Raw genomic sequence first — 22,018 nt, forward strand, 5'->3', positions numbered from 1 at the left:
TATATGAGTGCTGGAGGGGTGTAAACAATTGTAAACATTAAAATTACTAATCAAACACTGAAATACGTCCTAAGTATTTTTATTACCCTCAATAAAATTCCTCATCTTCATTGCTTTGGACATATTTTCCTTTAAGGAAATATTTCTCTCAAGCTAATACATGCTTATAGTTTTATAGAAAAATTAAATACAGTTGAAAGATTTTAAAAGAAAACAGGTAAATCTCTGCACACTTTAGAAGACCTCAGTTATTTCCCAAATGAGATCAATTTTTACTTCTTTAGCTGTTTTGATACTTATTCCCACTTGATAATAAAATGCTATATCTTGATTTCTTACTTTCAGACATTATGTCTTTATAGCATAGATGGTGTTAGCTGGTACATAGTCACTTACTGGAAATGATTTCTTCCAATGTTGTTATATCGCACTTATACAATAATTTATAATTAATATTTGATTTGTTATGACTGTGAGGTTTGTGTGTATGTGTGAGTTGAATTGCCCAATGTTATTGTCTCATGTTTTCACTGACCTAATTTTTTATAAACCTGGCTATAGTTTTTTCAAACTGCTCCAGCAAATCCAAAATAATCAAATACTTCATCAGTTCTTTATTTGGGGGAGATCCCCATTTTGCCCTTTTTCTTCCATCTCTGCTTGATGGGTTGTTTCCATCACCCCGAGGGCCTGTCCCTGTCTCCCCGGCCTGCTATTTCCTGGAGTCTTTCATCATCCATTGTGTTCAGAACTTAGTAAGTCTCCAGTCTAAAAATACTGACTTTTGGTCTCAGAAATTTTCCTATATTAGCTTTCTTATATTGTACCTTTAAATGTCTTTTCATTCTTTTTAATTTTACAGAATTTCCTCAACTTTCCAGCCTTGTTTTTTTTTTAAGTTTTAGTTTGTATATTTTTAAAATTCCAAATATTTCAACTGTTTCTTTTTCAAAGCCTTATATTTTTATAGTGTTCTATTAATTCTTATCTTTGCTAGGATACTAGCAAGGCTTTGGGGATTTGTTTTGTTTTCTTCTTTTTCCTGTGTATCCTTTGTGAGATTTCTTTTTGTATTCCTCAATGCAAACATATAATGACTTTCAGCTCTTGTGATTTAAGAATATCATTGTGTTTGTGGGATGAGGGCGACACAGGGGACTTGCTTACAGGTATTGGGAGGATTAAATAATGGGGATAGTTAGAGGAAATCAAGCTATTTCATTGACATGTTCACATACTGACATATGTGGACATGTTTTTCTCATCAGCCATTGAGTTCCTTAAGAACAAGAGTGAGCAGGAGGTTGGAAATGAACTTACCTGCCCTTCTGAGAAAATTCACATGAATCCTCACCTTTCCAGCTCTGTTCTTCTCTCTAGCCATTAGTGATCTTAGGCCTCCAAGAATCTGTTCTCTCCTGTCTGACAGCGTGCTCCCCTGCTTGCTAGGGGATTGGTGAAGGGTTCCCTGGAGCCTAACAGGTTTTCAAACAGTCTGCTTGTTTTCACTCAGTTGTATTTATTTCCAAATATGTTTGAAATCTCATCTACTTCTGTCTTCTTTGCTGTTCTTTTTTGCCCTTTGTTGCTTAAACACTTTAAATATTATTTTGCTGCCATTACTGGAGAGTCTTGGGAAGAAGCTTAAGTAAATGTAAGTGATCAATCCATCTTTTTAAATATCCATTCTCCCTTGCCTTTTTCCCTCCTCTACTATAATAGCAGCTGTGCAAACAATATATGAAAGTTAAGTGCCTGTGAATTTTGGCTTATGAACATTTGATAATTGAAACAGGAACTGTTTTTCATTTAAAAACGACCATAATAATAAGATAATTTAATCACTAGAATGCCTAGTTTTTAAGAAATCTAATGTAATTAGCTGACTTGCCCTTAAGTTCAGCTTTTCTTCTTCATATGAGGAATTCTCTAGGTAAGTTTAAGTCTTTTATCTACACTGTTTGTAATAATAGGTCTTGTCTTGATGGAAGTTGGCTGAGTTGTTTTACCTAGCTAATTTGAAACTATAAAGCACTGTGCAAATGTTGTATATAATGCTGCTTATTTAGTCATCATTCCATGGATACTGTGAATTCCATAGTAAGCATGTGACAGATTTCCTTCCCTAAGTTAGTTACTTCTTATAGGAAGTTCTTTTTCATTTGAAATTATTCAACCTCAGAAATTTATGTTTCTGTGATAAATAGAATCATTACATTAAACTCCACAGTTAAGTCCTTTCCATTCAGTCTGTATCTCTAAGGTTTTCTATAAACAATGACAAGTGTGTAAACTCTTTTTCTAGATAAAGATCAAAACTCAGAACTAAACTAAAGAGCTGCCTTCTGTATAGCTGCCCAAGGTGCCAGTCAGATGTGTGATACCTACACTGAAGTCACTAGGACATGTAGTGCCAGGAATCCCAGGTTTCCCACACATGACTCCATACTTCTGATGACATTCTAGTTGGTTCCACTCACATCAGGTCCATGTGACAGGAAAAACCAACCTGACTTGTGTTTATAAGCCCCCTACAATCTAGGACTATAGATCCTGATAACTGATGATCTTTGGTTGCTAAATACATGTGTGTGTGTGTGTGTGTGTGTGTATCTTTATTTTCTGTATAATGGCCTTTGACACTGAGTTTACATGCATACTGGATAGAGTGCAAAACTGAGGAAAGTTATTTTGCATTAGAACACCTAGTCTCTAAGTTGCATGAGTATATGTGCTTGTAAATGAAATCTGTCATCTTTTGTTGTCTGTCTTTTAAACTGTTCTCTTTATCCTTGATGGCCATACCTATTCAAAGTTCTTTTTATTTTCATTTTAGTGAGATATTAGAAGGAAAAGTAAATGAACTTATCCTTAACAAAAGGTCTCCTACTTTTCTTCCCCCAATTGATTTTAAAGCCAATGGAAATTCCTTATAATAGCTTTATTGAGATATAACTTACACACCACAATACTGAGCCTTTTCCAGTATACAATTAAGTGACTTTTAGTAATTCCGAATAAAACCATTACTACTGTCTAATTTTAAAATACTTTTCTTTTTTCAAAAATATTCTTTCCATTAGCAGACACTCCCTACTCCTTTCTCCCTCTATGCCCTTCACACCTGTCAGCCTAGGCAAGCACTAATCTTTGTTCTGTCCATAGAGATTTGCCTATTATGGAGATCATATATAGAAATAAATAAATATGTAGAATCACAATATATGTTTTGTGTGTGTGTTATTGGCTTCTTTCCTAAGTTCAGGTTCATCCATGTTGGAACATGTATCAATACATCAGTCCTTTTTATGCATGGCTAATATTCTGTTATATGAATGTGACACTTTTAATTTATCCATTGATAAATATCTGGGTGGTTTCTACCATTGGTTGTTACAAATAATGCTGTTGTACACATATATAAGATTCTGTATGGGTATGTTTTCTTTTGTCTAAAATATCTTCCTGGGAGTGGAATTGCTTGGTCATATGATGTCATTATGTTTCGCATCTTAAGTAACCACTTTAGAAAGTAATTGCACTATTTTACATTCCTAAAGTAATGAGAGAATCTTTCTTACTCTCCATCATTACCAATAACTGTTATTGTCTGTGTTCTTTGTCTTAATCCTTCTCATAGTACAGAGAATGGGATTTTGTAGCAGTAGAAAGACTTATGGGCTTGAAGAGGAATGAGTGAGATCTAGTTATCCCAAGACCAAAAATATAATGTCTGTTGGGGGTTTTGGGAATGGATTGTTTGTGAGCTAAATAAATCCTCAGTAAATTCTTCACTTTTTATTAATGCTTTCATCTGAGAAGCATCTTACTTGAATTGAGCTGAAAGAGGAAAAGAGAGAACAACCAATAAATGTTATATGTAAAAAGTATACAGCTTCTATTAATAGAAAATCACCAACATAAAATAAACACTGAAAATTTGTGTAAAGAATATCAGTTTGAATAGATGCCAAATGATTGGCTTTCTTGCCACCTGTAATTCTTCCCAAACTCTTTTTTTTTTAAGATTTATTTATTTATGCATATAAGAGCTGAAGTACAGTCCAGAGATGCAGGGCGGGGGTTGGGGAAGTTCACCAGAGACAGAGTGGGGAGCAGAGCAGGCAGACTGACTGAAATACACTGCTGAGGGGAGCAGCAGGCGAGACAGGAGAGGTCTACTACACCATATGGGTTACTCCCTGGCCGGCCAGAGATCGAACTCGTGCTACAGAGGCTGCGGATTGCTTCATAGATCGATGCTTAACTCCTTGGACCACCAGGGAGGCCCTTCCCTAAATCTTTTAAGCTGTGTTCTGAAGACCTATTTTGCTGGACCCTCGGTCATAATCAGCTTTTATGATGAGTCCATAAATAATTTGAAAACTTAAGAAGAGACATCCACGATAAGCTTAAATGGTTCTGGGTTTGATGATTGAACTCACAGGATACCAACTTTCAGGTATCAGAGGGGCAGGGATGGGAGTAATATGCTTTCCACTGAAGCTACATATTTACTGTACTTTGCCCATTTAATATAGCACTCTGGTTATGCAGGAGAGTCAGGTTTATTAGCTGCGTATTGACAGTATTGTTTAAGATTAGCATATTATATTGTGGGGCACTCCTGTGTGGTATGATTGCTTTTCCCGTTGTTGTGTGCACTGGGTATTTCTTGGATATTGGTTCTTTGCCTGTTAAATTCTTGTGTCTAACCTCTAACCTAGACAGAGTTCCAGGTTTTGAAATTTAGAGAAAATATTTTACATGTTTTTTATGTTTTTATTTATGCTATTGGACTCCACTGACAAGCATTGAGCACTCTGTAAGTGCCCACTACTACTTAATATCATGACCTATTTATGTATCGTCAGGAGTTAGGTTTTTTTTGTTAAGGAAGACTGAAATGTAAAGCGTGAACCTACTACTTTGTTTTTTCTGAGGTCTTTGTTATTGCTTTAACCTGCAGGTTCATTCTGGGAGCAGGAGTATTAGTATTGACATTAACGAAATTGGTCATAAACATACCTCTGCATCTCACAGAATCTAATCAAACTGATAAGATTTGTAGTTTCATTAATAACATCTAAGAATAGACTGTAATTTATTAATTTTTATTAGTCACTTTATCATTCTGCCCTTTGAGAAATCTGTATGAAATCTTTGAGGACTTTGTCATGAGCAAGGATTATGAAAGCTGTAAAAATGTAACCTCTTCTTTTACCTAGAAAAATAATAATTCCAATAGGAAAACCAAACAAAGGGTCAGATAAAACCAAACTAAGAGCTAAACCTAGAAAACTGATTCTAGAACTGAAGCTACTGGAGGAGGAGGAGGAGGGCTGAAGACAGTGGGAGGAAGCACAATGAGCTATGGTGTTTTGTTGGTGGGTGCAGTGTGGTAACAGACCCTGAAAGCTGGTTATCTTATACTTCTAAAACACAAACAACAATGTAAACTAGTGTTACTCAATGAAAAAAGAAAAAAAAATACTGGTTCCATTAATTATAAGATGTAACTATGTGCATAAGCTTCTTGTTATGCTAAAGAAGTAACTCCATTCCTGGGGAATGAAATTAGAGGTAGAATCCAGTCTACCCTACTGTAGCTGGCATTTTATGATCATTTTTCCTGTTCTGTGTGCACAGATTTACAAAGAATGCTAATAATAAACTTGTTCTGTTTATTGTCATATATTTTATAAAATATCTGTGCCCAGACATTTTTGTAGGTCTTTATTAAAATGTTGTTCATCCACATAGACTCCAAGAACTGTGAAGCTGTAATTTATAAATAAATTAAGATTTCCACACCCTCCCCCTATTTCCCAGGTTCACTTGTTTATTTATTGATTTAAGAAACCCTTATAAAATATTTACATATATGAGATAGTGTGTTAGGTACTCTGTAATTATAATAACAGTTAACTATGTTAGAATGTGATCAAATCATATGCTTTGAAGCCAGAGTGCCATATCTAAATTGCAGCTCAACTAGTTGGTAGCTGTGTGACTGTACAAGTCAACTCATCTCTCTGTTTCAATCTAGTTGTCTCTAACTAGCAGATTGCAACAAATTTAGTGGCTTAACAGCATGAATATAATATGTCAGTGTTCTAAAGGTGAGAAGATTATAGGCTCAAATGGTTTCACTACTACAAATCTCCTAGGCAAAATCAAGGTGCCTCAATCTGGGTTCCTGGAGCAGGCTCAGGAGGAGAATCTGTGTGCAGGCTCATTCAGGTTGCTGGAGTTTGCAGTTCACCTTATAGTAAGCCCAAAGACCCTGTTTCCTTGCTGGTTTCTCAGCATCCAAAGGCTATTCATGTTCTCAGGCTTGTGACCTCGTTTCATCTTCAAAGTTAGCAACAGCTCATTGTTCTATCTAATACATTAGCAGGTTTTTATAAATCCTTTTGTGACGCTTAATGAGGAAATGATATGCTACTTCAATATATCTGGCGCCACGAAGCTGACTATTTTGGTTCTGTTTAATGACTGGCTTTCTTGTGGCTCTGAGACATATCATTGTAGAGATTAGCATTTTGCCAGTTGTTTTATTTTTTTTCTCCCTGAGACATAACATAGATAATTTCTTGACCATTGAAAAGCCAAAGCACATGACAAGCACTAGGATGAATATCCACTTTAGAATTAGGGGCAATCCCTGATAGAGGCCCAGCATTGCTGCCTGTTATCATAATCTTTTTTTAATGAGATCAAAAACTTGTCACGTGTCTCAATGTTTACTGCTTAATCTGGAACAAAATTTTTTATGATACAATCTTCTTTAAGTGCCAGTGTTTTACCTGTACAAAATGTGTTCTGTGCTAGTTTTATGTTTATGTTTTAGAATTGAGAAATGGATCAAAGTTAGCCAACAACAAATAAAAGCTTTCAAGAACACTCAAATAATTTAAACTGGCACTTTGCACAAACGGAGAAAGTTTGTTCTAATTATAGGAAAAGATGTTAAGGAATATGATGATTGTTTTAATATTAACCATTATTCCATCTGCAAAGTTTTCTTAAGTCTTTCAGACTCATGAACTGTATCATTCTAATTTTTGTTCCAATTTAATTCTAGAAGTAACTACAGTTTAAACCAGTTAAAATGGCTTCATACTTCTGCAGAGATGCATTTCCTTTCTATTCTGAGGCTCTTCTGTGGAGCTTCATTGCTGAGCAGCCTGCCTTCTGATCACCAAACAACCCTTTCTTACCATTGAAATACTCACTGTAATCTTAGTCCTACATAAACTCCAACTCAGTTAGTTCTGTAAATGGCCTAAATTAGTCCACATTTAAGGCATATTTGAAATATAGATGTTTCTTTATTCCTATACTCTTGTCTTTCTTACTATCTGTATGTCTTAAAAGTATATCAATCTATTCAAACTCTTTAAATCACATTTTTATATTCAAGGCATTGAGGGGATTTAAAAGATATTTAAAACTAAACCACAAACTCTAGAAGAGTTTACCTTTGCCAGTTTGTGAGCTTTTATTATAACCGACTACAGACATCAAATATATCATCAATGAGGGCCTCTCTGGTGGCCCAAGGGGTTAAGATGCAACCTATGAAGCTATCCGCAGCCTCTGCAGCAAGAGTTCGATCCCTGGCCAGGGAGCTAAACATGGTGCAGCAGACCTCTCCTGTCTTGCCTGCTGCTCCCCTCAGCAGTGTATTTCAGTAGATCTGATTGTTCTGCTCCCCACTCTGTCTCTGGTGAATCCTCTCACCTGCCACACATCTGGCCTGTACCCCAGTTCTTGTATACATAAATAAATAAACCTTTAAATATATATATATTATCAACGAGGCCTCCTGAATTCTTCTTTATTATTGCAGTCACCACCCCTCACCCTGACTGTGCACTCCCAATCCCCCCAGCCTAGTTACTATTTTTATAATGTCTATTATGTTATGTCTCTCTCACTAGAAGAGATGCTCCGTGAAGGCAAGGATTTCTCTTTCCTTTGTTTCCTGATGGATCCCAAATGTGTAGAATTGTGCCTGGCATGGAATAGTCACTCAATAACTAATGAATGACTATGTTTTCCTTACATGTTATTTCATATATAAAATAACTTTCATGTGTAAAACAAACACGATACATCCAAACAACATCCAGAATCTACTCATGTCTTATCAGCTCACCTCTCTGAACTGGTCCAGACTATATTCTTTCTTTTCTGGACTGTCATGATAGCCTCCTTACTTGTCTCCCTGCTTTCAACTCTGCCCCCTATAATCTAGACAGCACAGTGGCCAGAGAGGCACTTTTAAGTTTCCCCACAGCTCAGAACACTCACTTGGGAAAAAAAATAAATAAGGTCATGATTTGTTGTAGTGCTGAATGACCTACCTGCCTCTCCCTCACTGCTGCCTGATTTCATTTCCTGTCATGCTCCCACTCTCCACGCCACCACTTGGTCCCAGACCCAAGGTTGCCCAGGGTCTTGGCACTTGGTATTTCCTCTGCTAGGAACAGAATATTCTTCATTCCCTTCAGCACTCTGTTCAGTTGCTGCATGTCAGAGGCACCTTTCCTGACACTAGTAAGGTAAACACATTAATGGCCTTCTCTGACATCCCATTGTTCTGCAACACTCTGCTTTACTCCCCCTTCTCCTGTTTTACATTTGTTTATACATTTGTGTCCCCACTTCACAGATTGCTCTCTGTCTCCCCACCTAGAATGTTTCACAAGAACTTGTTTTGTTCATGCTTCTTCCTTAGTGTTAGAGAATGTCAGCCATGTAGAAAACACGTGATAAACATTACACATAGTATGTGATAAGTATATATTCTGACTGAAAATACCTAAAAATAACAGCATTGCTAACTCTTTATAACACGAGAGAGCTGTTGAGAGAGATATATAGTCAAAATATAGAAAGCAATTCAAAAATAATGCAAGCAACAATTATTCCAAGTTTTCTTTCTTGTAAACATCAAAAGGCATCTTTTTAGGTACATTTGCTCCAAAACTTGTCCACTAGGTTCTGTGCTCAATATTCTCGTGCAAACCTCTAAAGGTGCTAAGCAATTATTCTTCTTGTATAGGAAATCTTGTCTGTAGCATTGCTGCAAGCTGACAGCGATGGTGGCATTTACCACATTTTTCTGAAAACAGTGAAAGTTGGCAGATTCTCAGTATGTTTTTAGATAATCAATATGACACAAGGTGATGAGGAATGTCATATTAATTCAGGTTTTTATTGCACTGTCATTATATATGAACAAAGATTAAAGTTCAAATATGTGCTGCTGCTGTGAGAACCACTGTGTAGTTCATATACTCAGCTAGTGAGTGAATCTATAGATTCATCTTCCAACATAGCAAATGGAAATGCTTTTCGGTAGAAAGAGAGCACAAGTTATTTTTTGTTAATTACTTGCTTTTTAAGAACATGGTGTTTTTTTTTCCTCTTCATGCCATAAAATACTAAATGTTATTTTGCTAAATTTAGACTCTGAATATAACCTTGGAACCATGCAAAACCTGGGGAAGGTCATGGTTCAAGGGTCCTCACCCATGTGCTTACAGTTGCAAGAGGCAATTCAGGTGAAGGGTTAATAAACAATGGGGTTTATTAACAGGGAGAATTGAAAAAAAGAAGTGTTTCTAAGGCCACAAATGGCCAGTAGTCCTACACCAGGGAGTGGTTGCACATCTAGTAGTACAAAACCAAAAGCTGCTTGTGCAACATGGCATTGGCCCGTTGACGACAGCCCAGAGCTGGTGGCACACTGGCAAGTGGTGGACCAGGAGCCAACTCCAGGTGGCTGCCAGAGGTAGTCACAGGTGGTGCTGCTGAGGCAGCACCGCAGCAGCCAGCAGCAGCGATCTGAAGGCAAGGCTGGGCAGTGCCAACAGCAACAGCACCAAGAGTTGGTACTGGACAAATGGGAGGCGGAGTATGAGAAATGGGTAGTCTTCAATTATTTTTAAACACTTCAGAATGAATTATCTACATTTCTTAGCTGTCAGTGCCAGTAAATATCATGATGCAGTGCCACATGTTTTGATGTATCACCAAGTATTTGAAAATGATTTCTGTTTTTCTCAAAGTAATTGAAGTTAGTATGAAAAAGTTATACTATCAAGATATCTGTTTCATCCAAATTGTTGTATAATTAATTGGATCATATTGTGTTCATTAAGAAATAACTATTCTGGGGCCTCTCTGGTGGTGCAAAGGGTGACACAACCTATGAAGCTCATCACAGCCACTACAGTACAAGTTTGATCCCCGGTCAGGGAGGTAACCCACATGATGCAACAGACCTCTCCTGACTCGCCCACTGCTCCCCTGAGCAGTGTGTTTCAGTCGATCTGCCTGTTCTGTTCCCCACTCTGTCTCTGGTGAATCCCCTCACCCCCCAAAACTCTGGCCTGTACCCCTGTTCTTGTATGTATAAATAAATCTTTTTTTTTTTAAAGATTGATTTATTTATTTATACAAGCACTGGATACAGCCAGAAGCACAGGAGGGTGAGAGAATTCACCAGAGCCAGAGCGGAGAGCAGAACAGGCAGACTGATGAAATACACTGCTGAGGGGAGCAGCGGGCATGGCAGGAGAGGTCTGTCACGCCATGTGAGACCCTCGTCAGGGGCCATGGATCGAACCAGCGCTACAGAGGCTGTGGGCAGCTTCACAGCCCAGTGCTCAACCACTGCACCACCAAGGGAGGCCCTGTATAAATAAATCTTAAAAAAAAAAAAAAGAATTACCTATTCTAATCATAAATAGATATTATTGAAAACAGTTCTAGCTCAGATTGAAATCTACATATTCTTGACATTGCTGTTTTGGACAACATCAATGGCTCTAATATTCAATATGTGAAATGGAGTCATTAAGAAGGCATTTCATTAAAACCTTATTGCACTCGGGGTGTCCCTGGTGGTGCAAGGGGTTAAGCACCGCACTATGAAGCAATCCATAGCCTCTGCAGCAACGAGTTCCATCCCCAGCCAGCCAGGGAGATACCCACATGGTGAGGCAGACCTCTCCTATCTCGCCCACTGCTCCCCTCAGCAATGTATTTCAGTCAGTCTGCCTGTTCTGTTCTCCACTCTGTCTCTGGTGGATCCTCTCACCCCCCCCCAACTCTGGCCTGTACCCCAGCTCTTGTATGCATAAATAAATAAATCTTTTAAAAAAATAAAACCTCATTGCATTCATAAAACCCAATTAATAAAGATAAGTTATTTTTCGGGGCCTCTTTGGTGGCGCAGGTGGTTGAGCGCCACACTGTGAAGCTGCAGCCTCTGCAGCGCGGGTTCGATCCCATCCAACCAGCGCGAATCCCACTTGGCGCAGCAGACCTCTCCTGTTATGCCCACTGTTCCCCTCAGCAGTTTATTTCATCAGTCTACCTGTTCTGTTCCCCTCTCTGTCTCCAGTGAATCCTCTCACCCTCCCATACATCTGGCCTGTACCCCAGTTCTTGTATAAAAATAAATAAATCTTTAAAAAAAAAGATAAGTTATTTTGTCTATTTAAAAAATTCAAAACACTAGCATGTGTCAACCACTCTGTTCTTAGCACTGTACAATTGTCAGCTCATTTCATCATCATCGAAATCCTGTGATGTAGGTAACATTTTCATTTATGTATGAGGAAATAGAGTTTAGTAAAGAGTCTGAGCTCACACATGTAGTAAGCATAGAACCAGCATCCTAACCCTGGGAGGTTACACCCAGCCTGGCTTCTTACATGCATTGTTCTCTCAGAGGCACTTTATGTGACTTCCTGTGTATTTTGTCTGTTTCCACTTCCTATAGTTACATCATGTTATCCATGCATTTGTAAGACTAATTTCTCCTAGTGCATCTCGTTTGCCTCAGTGTCTTTTAATTCATTTGACTAAAGCAGTTGATTTACCTAAAGTCAGGAATCCAGAAATCTAATCTGTCTGTTATAACTGAATTAAGTTTTTATTCTCCTACACAACTGTCTAAAGGATGGTTTATGATTATTCCCATAAAGTATTTGCTATGAAAGATGTGTATTTTCCTCTACTCTAAAGTGGTATACAGAATTAGTTAAATTAGCAATCTAAATATTGATGAAACAAATCCTTGAGAATTGAAGAAAACTTTTCATATATCTGCCTGTGAAGCTTGGCTCATCTAATATTTCTCACTATGTATGAGCTTATTATGCTTTTGTATGAAGCATACAAATTCTCAACTATGACACATAAGAGAGTTTAAAAACTATATGGAAATTTAAAGTTTTCTTCAGTTTTCTCTATGTATAGATTTCTGATCACTTAGTATCACATAGGATGACCCAGGCAGGTCCCTTGTATTAAATTTTATTTAACCAAATATTCTTGTTTTTAACAAATGTGAACACAAAAATAAAATGGAAGTTTCTTCCATGGATTAAAAGGTATGTTAATTTTGGACAAGAAAACACAAAATTAAAATATGAGCCCATTTTATATACAAATAGATGTCATGATTTTCAGAATGCCTTAAATAAGAAGTTCTTTGACATAAAAAAAGTCAGATGCTTAAGGATCAAATAGACAAACTGCCTATCTCATCCTTCAGGAATTATTTTCTGAATCAAATGTTAAATTTTATTATACCTGTATGTTTTTGTTATTACTGTGAAATATGCCTGAGAGCATTTTTTATTCTTTTTCTTTCCAGATGACAGAAATGATAATCAGGAGAGTAGCTTACGAGATTTACTAAGAGAGCTGCCGGAAACCCACTACTCTCTCCTCAAGTACCTGTGCCAGTTCTTGGCCAAAGTAGCTGAGCACCATGTGCAGAATCGCATGAATGTTGATAATCTTGCCACCGTGTTTGGGCCAAATTGCTTTCAGTAAGTTAGTGGGATTTTACTGTTAATATCATCACATAGCCCTTTTCCTTTACTACTGCCTGAAATTACAGTTATGCAGAAGCATATTTCAGGTTGAAAAGTCAATCAGTTTATGTTGGAGAAGTTCTGTCTTGCTATTGGGCATTCACCTTATTTTTCATCCCAGTTTTATTTATTTATTTATTTTTAAAGATTTATTTATTTATTTATACAAGCACTGGGTACAGTCAGAAGCGCGGGAGGGTGAGAAAATTCACCAGAGCCAGAGGGGAGAGCAGAGCAGGCAGACTGATGAAATACACTGCTGAGGGGAGCAGTGGGGGCCAGGAGAGGTCTGCGGGCCATGTGGGACCCTCGCCGGGTGGCTGAGTAATGAACCTGCACTGCAGAGGCTGCGGACAGCTTCACAGCCCAGCACTCAACCGCTGCGCCAACGGGGAGGCCCTCATCCCAGTTTTAAAAGAAAGAGGGTATATCCTCTTATGAAATCATAGTTTGAAATATTTCAAACTACTTTATTTGAAATTATAGAAATAAGTTTTCCTTTCACTAAATGGGCATTTAAAAAAGTCCAATCTGAACTTTAACAGAAAGGAAGGGGTATGATGCAGTGTTTTTTTAAATAGAGATAAAATTTAAATCATTGCTAGTAGACAAATTACAAGCAAATATGTCAGTAACAAAAATGCAACTTTATCTACATTTTCTAGAAATAGATTAGAAATAAACTAGCCTTTTTTTGTGGGTTATCTATACCAGCAACCACTAGAACTCTTATAAAGCTTAATTTATTTTGTTATTCCTTTAAATTCTTTAATTGTTTATATGTAAAACATGATTTTGTAATTCAGGGACTTTCTTTTTAATTCTGTTGTCAATCCCCACTGATATCAAACATATCCTCTAGTTATGAGGAGATAGAGAGGAGAGAGGGGGAAGGAGAGAGCCGGGAAAGGAAAGAGCGAGGGAAGAATAACACTCATCCTATAAAAGCTCTCAGAAATTCTCAGCAAGTTTTTTTTTTTTTTTTAACTTTTCCATTCCATTAGTCTACAAGACTCATTCAGCTACCAGGAACTATAGTAATATTACAAACTTCAGAACCACTGTCTATATATAAACTCTGGCGAATAGTGAATGCAGAGTTCCAGAACATTCGCCATCTACTATGGAGAAAAGTTCTACATTAATAGCTATACCCATTGGAACCTTAGAGATTTATATTTTAAATAACACCATCTTGTAGGACATGATAGGGTCGCATGAATACAGATCTCAAAATGCATGTTCCTACCCATTTTTATCTTATTCAGAATCTGTATTTGTTCTTTATTTGGTGATCTACATGGAAGAAAAGAAGGGGCAAATAGAAAACTGCTCAGAAATACTGAAATTGGATTAAAGAGGGGGTGAAATGAATTTGCATATAGAATGCTTATTTAATAACGCACAGATCCATACTTCATTCTGTCTTTTTGAACTAAGCTTGATCTGGAATTTCTGGAAACCTGCTTCAATTAGTCAATCAAAATACCAAATAAGCAATAAGCTCTTATTGTAGCCACTATTAGTTAATTTAGCTTAGTTTTTATTGTGGTAAAATATTCATAGCATGAAATTTACAGTTTTAAACAGTTTTAAGTGTATAATTAGATGGCATTAAGTACATTCACACTGATATGTTTCTAACAAGGTGAAATTCTCATGAAATAATGTTAATTTTTAAAAGAAAATAAATTTTAGATAGAAAATTATGTTGGCTATGCCATGCATATTTATACAAAATGGAAGGAAATACACCAATGATACATTTGACTCTTGAACAATTAACTCTTGAACAAAGCAATTCCTCCATGCAGTGGAAAAGCCGCATATGAATCCTAGTCAGCCTTCTGTAAACAAAGGTACTGCATTTGTGGACTCAAAAGTGTTTGGTTGAATCTGTGAATGCAAAGCCCACAGATAGAAAAAAAAAAATGTATAAGTGGATCTGAGCAATTCAGACTTCTTTTGTTCACAGGACAACTTGATGTTGACTCTTGGTGTTCTGAATATTGGGCTTCTTAGGTGACACTTAATTACCAGGTTTTCAGCATCTCTTTCCAGTTTCAAGTTTGTTAATTTAGATGATTGGGTAATGTTATTATTGTACAATAAAGAATATAGAGATATATAGAATAAAAATTAAAACTCCTCTTGTAGTCCCTCCATTCCAACCTCTCCTCCTAGAGGTAAAATTAATAAGTATATATTCTTCTATCCTTCTTTCTGAACAGTCATTAATCTATTTTTAAATTTGATGGGACCATAGAGTGTATATTGTGAATCTTTGATAGTTTTTTTGCTAGCACTGTAACGTTTTATGTCAGTGTATGTATATACCTCAATCTTTTTAACTATTGACTACTGTGAATTTGTCTTAAGTTATCCAATTCATGAATTTCCCTCTACTAATGAGCAAAGGTTGTCATCTTTTTATATTAAAAGGGAGTTGCAGTGAACATCCTGACTGTGACCATGTACATCTGTAGCTGCAACTGTTGCTTTTGCTTTGTTTTTTTTTAAAGATTTATTTATTTATGCATACTAGAGCTGGGGTACAGGCCAGAGATGCAGGGGGTGAGAGGACTCACCAGAGACAGAGTGGGGAACAGAACAGGCAGATTGATGGAAACACACTGCTTAGGGGAGCAGTGGGCGAGACAGGAGAGGTCTGCCATGTGGGTTTCTCCTTGGCCAGCCGGGATCGAACTTGTACTGTGGAGGCTGCGCGTTGCCTCACAGTGTGGTGTTTAACCCCTTGCACCACCAGGGAGGCCCTGCAACTGTTGCTTTTGAATAGATAACCTAGAAGGGAAATTGTTTGAGGGATTTATACATTTCAAAATTAACATGTTGGAGCTTTCAGAGGGCTGTAACAATTCATGTTTTCCACTGCCCCCCCATCTCCCTGTAGCCTTGTATTGCTGAGTTTTGTAAAATAATGTAAATTCTTTTTGATCTAGTGGACAAATATGATACCTACTTGTAAAATTAAGTGTAGATTTTAGATTTTAGTGGGCAGGCATTGCTGTTTGTAGTTCTCTGTACCCCTTCTTCATATTTTGGACTAGTTTTTAATTTTATTTTTTGACTCATTGCTTTGTAGGCGTTCTTTCAGTCTTCTAGAAAGTAATCTTTTGTCTGGTATAAAAATTGTAAAAGTGTTGTCTTTTTATGTATTTACCTTTTAGCTTTATAATTTTTATAATATTAATTTTTAATGTCTTAATGTTTACTTAAATGTGTCAAGTCTTTTTACTTTTGGGGATTTATGTCTTCCTTAATATTCTAAATAATATTTCTTGCTTAATAATATCATTTAGGTAGTGCAATGTAAATATCCTTTTGCTACCTTTACAAGTTTTTAATGATATGGTTTTTTACTTTATCTCTGTTGTTGTATATATCATGTATGGAACCAGTTTAATTTTTCCTCAGATAGATAGCTAACTGTTGCCAAACTTCATTGAGAGAATGAATCTCCATGCTAATTTAATAGTGCCAACTTTGTGACATATTAACTTCCCAAACATAGGAGTTTGTTTGAGGACTTATAATGGCTCCTTCCTGTCCTTCTCCATTTTTCTTTCTTTCTTTTTTTTTTTTTTTTAAGATTGATTTATTTATTTATACAAGCACTGGATACAGTCAGAAGCGCGGGAGGGTGAGAGAATTCATCAGAGCCAGAGCAGGGTGCAGAGAAGGCAGACTGACAAAATACACTGCTGAGGGGAGCAGCGGGCGCAGCAGGAGAGGTCTGCGCGCCATGTGGGACCCTCGCCCGGCAGCAGAGGATGGAAGGATCAAACCAGCGCTGCAGAGGCTGTGGGCAGCTTTGCAGCCCAGCACTAAACTGCTGCGCCACCAGGGGAGGCCCCCTCCTCCATTTTTCTATTGCACCTTTCGTTTAAGAGGAATTTTGGAATCTCCGTAGTGTTATACTTGATTTTGTTTGCCTGATCACTAATGGCACTCATACTTATTCATGTGTTTATTAGCTATTTGTGTTTCTTTGGAGAAGTACTTGTTCAGATCCTCTGATCATTTTTTAATTGGGTGATTTGTCTCTATTGTTAAGTTGAAAAATTCTTTTATATAATTGGTTTAAGTCTGTTCTAGACATAAGATTTGCAAATGTTTTTCCACATTTCTGTTAGTCACTTTTCATTTTATGTCCTTTTAGGCACAAAAGTTTTTAATTTTTGTGAGATCCTGTATATCTACTTTTTTTGTTACTGATGTTCTTGATGTAGAAATATTAGGATCAGCTTGTCAATCTCTGCAAAAACAACTAGTTGGTATTTTTGATGAAATTCTGTTGAATCTGTAGCTGGTATTTTTGATGAAATTTGTTGAATCTGTAGATCCGTTTGGGGAGTGTTGTCATCTTAGTAGTATTAAATCTTTCAGTTTTATCCAGCAAATCCATTTCAATCCATGTACTTATGTCTAATTTCTTTCAACAATGTTTTAGTTTTCAGAGCACAAGTTCTACACCTTTTTTGTTAAATCTATTCATAAATACTCTTGGATGCTATATTCTAAATATAATGTTTTCTTAATTTTATTTTCAGATTGTCCATTACTGCTGCTAACATAATCTTAATTTGCATTTACTGTTTTTATGAATGAAGTTGAGCATCTTTATGGTAAAGACACATTTGCTTTTAATGTGTTTGTTAGTGCCTTCTGCCCATTTTCCTATCAGGCATTTTCCTTCCTTGCTGAATATTTTTTTCCCCCTAGTAGACAAATTCAGAACTCTATTTTTCCTCATTTTGTCATATCACTCTCAATATTGTTGTATCACTTCTTGTCATGAGTTGGAATGTGAATTTTGGACTTTGAATGATAAGGCCTTCCACATATGCTTATATTCAAGATACTGTATTTTTGCTTCCTGGCATCATAAAGATTTTTATATCGTTTTCTTTCATCTCTTGCAGAAAAGTAAGTTAATGGTACCGTATCTTTAACTTGTGACCTGTAGTTGCATGATCATCGTGTGTCTGTGTATAATTAGGTATTTGGGCAACATTAGTAAGTGTTAGATGAGATCAGCTAGATTTGTAGACACAAACAGGATGTGTAACCAGATAAGCCTACCATGTTGCTGTCACTTTATCTGCTAACTTCTACTAAGCAGCTTTGTTTGGTTTGCAGCCCAGATGTTACTTTGGGGAAATTAGTAATTTGGATTGAAGAGTGTAGACAGTTAAAAAATTTTAACAAGTTGAAAATTTAGGAAAAATTAAGGCATCATCTAGGTTCATATATTTATTCATAGATCACTATCCATATATTTATAAACTGTTAGCATATATCTAGTTATTAAAAAAGGTTCTTCACTTAATTGGTAACATAATTGTATTATTCCCACACTCCATACACGTTTTTGGCATATTAAAGAATAGAAGATTGGAAAATATGCCTCTCTCTGCTTCAACCTGTACCAGTCGTGACACCATTGCCTGTACTTCTCTGCTATCAACCCTGCTGTCACTATTAACTGAGCATCAGTTTTGTGGTTGCCTTTATTTTCAAAAGGGTGTAAGTTCACTTTTTAATTACACTAGTGACCTATGCTCATTTTAAATCAACGTTTGCCAACCAAATTATGACTATATGAAGATGAAAATAAAAGTCATCTATAATTCTATCCATTTTCAATCACTGTTCACATTTTGGCTTGTGTGATTCCATAGTCATTTTTCTGCATGCTCATGTTCTTATTTATATTTTGTTTAATTAGAGATTGCATAATAAATTACTACTGCTTTACAATCTCTATTTAAAATTTAATGTTTAAGGCCTCCCCAGTGGCGCAGCGGTTGAGCACTGAGTTGCAAAGCTACCCGCAGCCTCTGCAGCGCTGGTTTGATCCCCGGCTGCTCCCTGGCCACCGGTGGAGGGTCCCACATGGTGCGCAGATCTCTCCTGCCGCCCGCTGCTCCCCTCAGCAGTGTACTTCGTCTTCTGCCTGTTCTGCTCCCCGCTCTGGCTCTGGTGAATTCTCTCACCCTCCCGCTCTTCTGACTGTACCCAGTGCTTGTATAAATAAATAAAAAAAAAATCTTAAAAAAAAGCAAACATTGTACAAAAATGAACAATGATGTAAAATATATATAAATAAATAAATAAAAAATAAAAATAAAATTTAATGTTTATCATGGTATTTTTCCATATTTATAAAAATAATTCTACATCCATTATTGGTAATGACAGCATAGCATTTTGATCTTTTGATCAATCTCCTTTATTTATGCCATCCCTCCAATGGCATTTATAATTTTTTTTTGGCCAGAATAATAATAAATAATATTTATTGCATGCTGACTAAGTTTCTGGCAGTGTTCTGGGTGCTTTTCATTTATTTGCTTATTTTATCCTTAAAACCCTTATAAGGCGGGAACTATTATTATCTCTATTTTACACATGAAGAAACTGAAGCACGGAAAGTTTAACTTGCTCAAGGTCACATGGCTAAGAGAGTAGAGCCAGGATTCTGAATCCAGACAGCCTGGCTCCTCAGCTCCAAGCTCTTAATCACTACTCTGTAAATGTTTCCCTGTAAACAGCATTGCAGGCACTATTCTTGAACATACATTTTTCACACTTCACTAATTATTTTCTTTGGATGTACTTTTAGAAGTAGACTTGCCTAGTCAAAGAGTATTCATATCATCCAATATTTTTCTTCATTAAAAGGTTGTGCCAGTTCATGCTGTGAACAACAAGCAGTCTAAGTATATCCCCGTCCCAGACCCTCTCCGGTCCAGTGTTAGCATTCTTTTTCACATTTGACAACATAATAGGTGAATATTCTTTTTAAGTTTTGATTACTATCAAGTTTAACATATTTGTAAGCCTATTTTCCCTATGTATTTTTTATTGTAAATTGCCTTTTTATACTATCATGTTTTTCTAAGTTGATGCTCTTTTAAGAAAACAAGTTGCAAAATATCCTTTTGTAGTACAACTTTTTATCTAGTGTTATGTATAACAAACTTTTTTTAACAACTCATGATTTAATTTTGAATCTCATCATTCTTTTTACTATAATGAAGCTTAAAAATTTTATTAATCCTGTGTATCAATTTGTGTTGTGTTTGATGATAAGCTTACAAAGGCCTTCTACCCCAAGGTTGTAAGGACATTTACTTACATTGTCTCAACATTTTTACAGTTTATATTTTAATATTTAATGTTGACTAAAGATGAAAAAGTTGAAAAATGATGGGAAAGTTGATGTCTTTAGAAAATATATGATAGGGAATAAAGAGCTATTAAATTTCTCATTTCATTTTAGTGTATTTGTAATTTTTTATTATTTAGGTACTGAGTTCTAGTGAAATTTGGTTTGGAATAAGGTGTGACTGAAGTACATAATTTTTCACTGAAATAATTAGCCTGCTAACCAAGTAAGGTCTAGGGGATAATTCATACTTTACCAAGTAATTCAAAATGTCACTTTTAACATTATTTCAAATTCTTAAACATATTTTGGTCTTCTCTGAACTCTGTTATACTACCTAAATCTGTCTGCTTATTTAGTGCTAGTTTCATACCCTTTATATTTTAATGCCTTAAGTGGTATTCTTCCATTTAATAATTTTTTAGGATTTTTCTGGCTAGTTATATGTATGTGGTCTCAAAAAAAAAAAAAAAAACCCTTCTAGTTTTAAAAATTCCCATTGACCTTTTAGGTTTAATCAGGTTTATTTGCAATAGTTAATACTGAGTTATTTATTTAATAAAGTGACACTCTCCCATTCCATTTTGTTTTCTAAAACTGTGGAAGCTTGAAAAAATAGGTAAAATTGCATATAGTAAAAATCAACCACTTATTAAAGATAACTTATTTTTTATCTATTTCCTTCTAGATTTCCTCATGTATATATTGTTTTAAAAAATTTATCAGTCTTAATTTATACACCTTTTAAGTCCTGGGTTTTTTGGTAAAACAATTGAATTATAAAATTTTCCCATTATTTAAATCCTTTAGTTTATATCATTTTTTATTTGTGCGTAGCCAGAAGAGGACAGATTTGTGTATATTAAATTCTGTGTATATACATAAGTGTAAAATTATTTGTTCCTCATAGTAAATCCGTAAGCATAATTGTTATATTGATGGATAAAAACTGAAGTGTACAAATTGTCATTTTTTTTTTTTAGTGAACAAATTGTCATTTGTTCTGTTCCAATTGAAAATCTGAATTTGGCAGGAGAATAATCAACTGCTTTTTTAAAGAACAATAACAAAACAGTCAGAGTGGTAGAGAAAGAGTTCTATCCTTGTCCCATGGTCAGATGTATAAAAATACTAGATTGAACTAATAGTTCAAAATGACAGCTATTATAATTTCATATAATTCAGTTCAATAGTAAGCTAAACTCGATTGTCCTGATATTATCAATTAAGAGTATGAGTTTGAAATACATAAGTACTTAAACATACATATCGAAGGTGATATTGCAAATTCTCCAATAGATGTTTGCTTTATATGTTTTCAGGAATCATGATGGTTTATAAATTTATATGAACCATACATTGTATTATTCCAATATTCTGTGTGAAGGGTAAACTTTATTACTTTGGTTAGTGTTCGTAATAATGCTTTCAAGTTTTTGTTTTTCAAACAAATGTAATAAAAAGGATTTTTTTCTGTCTTGGTCTCACTTGAGGTGGCAGTAGACTAACCTTAAATCTGCAAGTAAGTGCCTAACAAATAAGTTGCTTACTTGCAACATATAAGATTTGCAACCAATAGTATTTATATATACAGTGTAATTTAGTATTTTTTTTTCTTTTGTGAAATAATAACTTACTTTGTTAAATTGCAAAGAGCAGTGATTGCTTTCCATTGTACTCTCAGGCAGTACATTTTAGGTTGATGCTGATATGAAAAAGGATGAAGTAGATGATTTGCAGGTCTTTTATGCCATCCATGTGATGCAGTGTTTTTTAAATGTGTGAACTCTTCTCTGGAGAGTATCTGTCTAGAGAATAACTGGGCTTAGTGGTCATACGTTGATGATTGATACCAAAGTCAAAGATTTCTTATCCTTTGAAAAAATAATCCCTTTTGTCTTTCAATCTCTTTGAGAATGCA

At 35.7% G+C, this 22,018-nt stretch overlaps 1 protein-coding gene across 1 annotated transcript in view; it reads left to right on the plus strand.

Annotated features, from left to right (window-relative positions):
• Nucleotides 1–22,018, plus strand: part of FAM13A (family with sequence similarity 13 member A) — a gene marked incomplete at both ends in the record, with an annotated part of 225,394 nt that overhangs the window by 24,219 nt on the left and 179,157 nt on the right. The window contains 1 exon segment of the mRNA XM_084234137.1: nt 12,683–12,860. Within this exon segment, the coding sequence (XP_084090263.1) occupies nt 12,683–12,860 (178 nt within the window).

Source organism: Talpa europaea, assembly GCF_964194135.1.
Source record: "Talpa europaea genome assembly, chromosome: 5".
In the NCBI taxonomy this organism is placed as follows: Eukaryota; Metazoa; Chordata; class Mammalia; order Eulipotyphla; family Talpidae; genus Talpa; species Talpa europaea.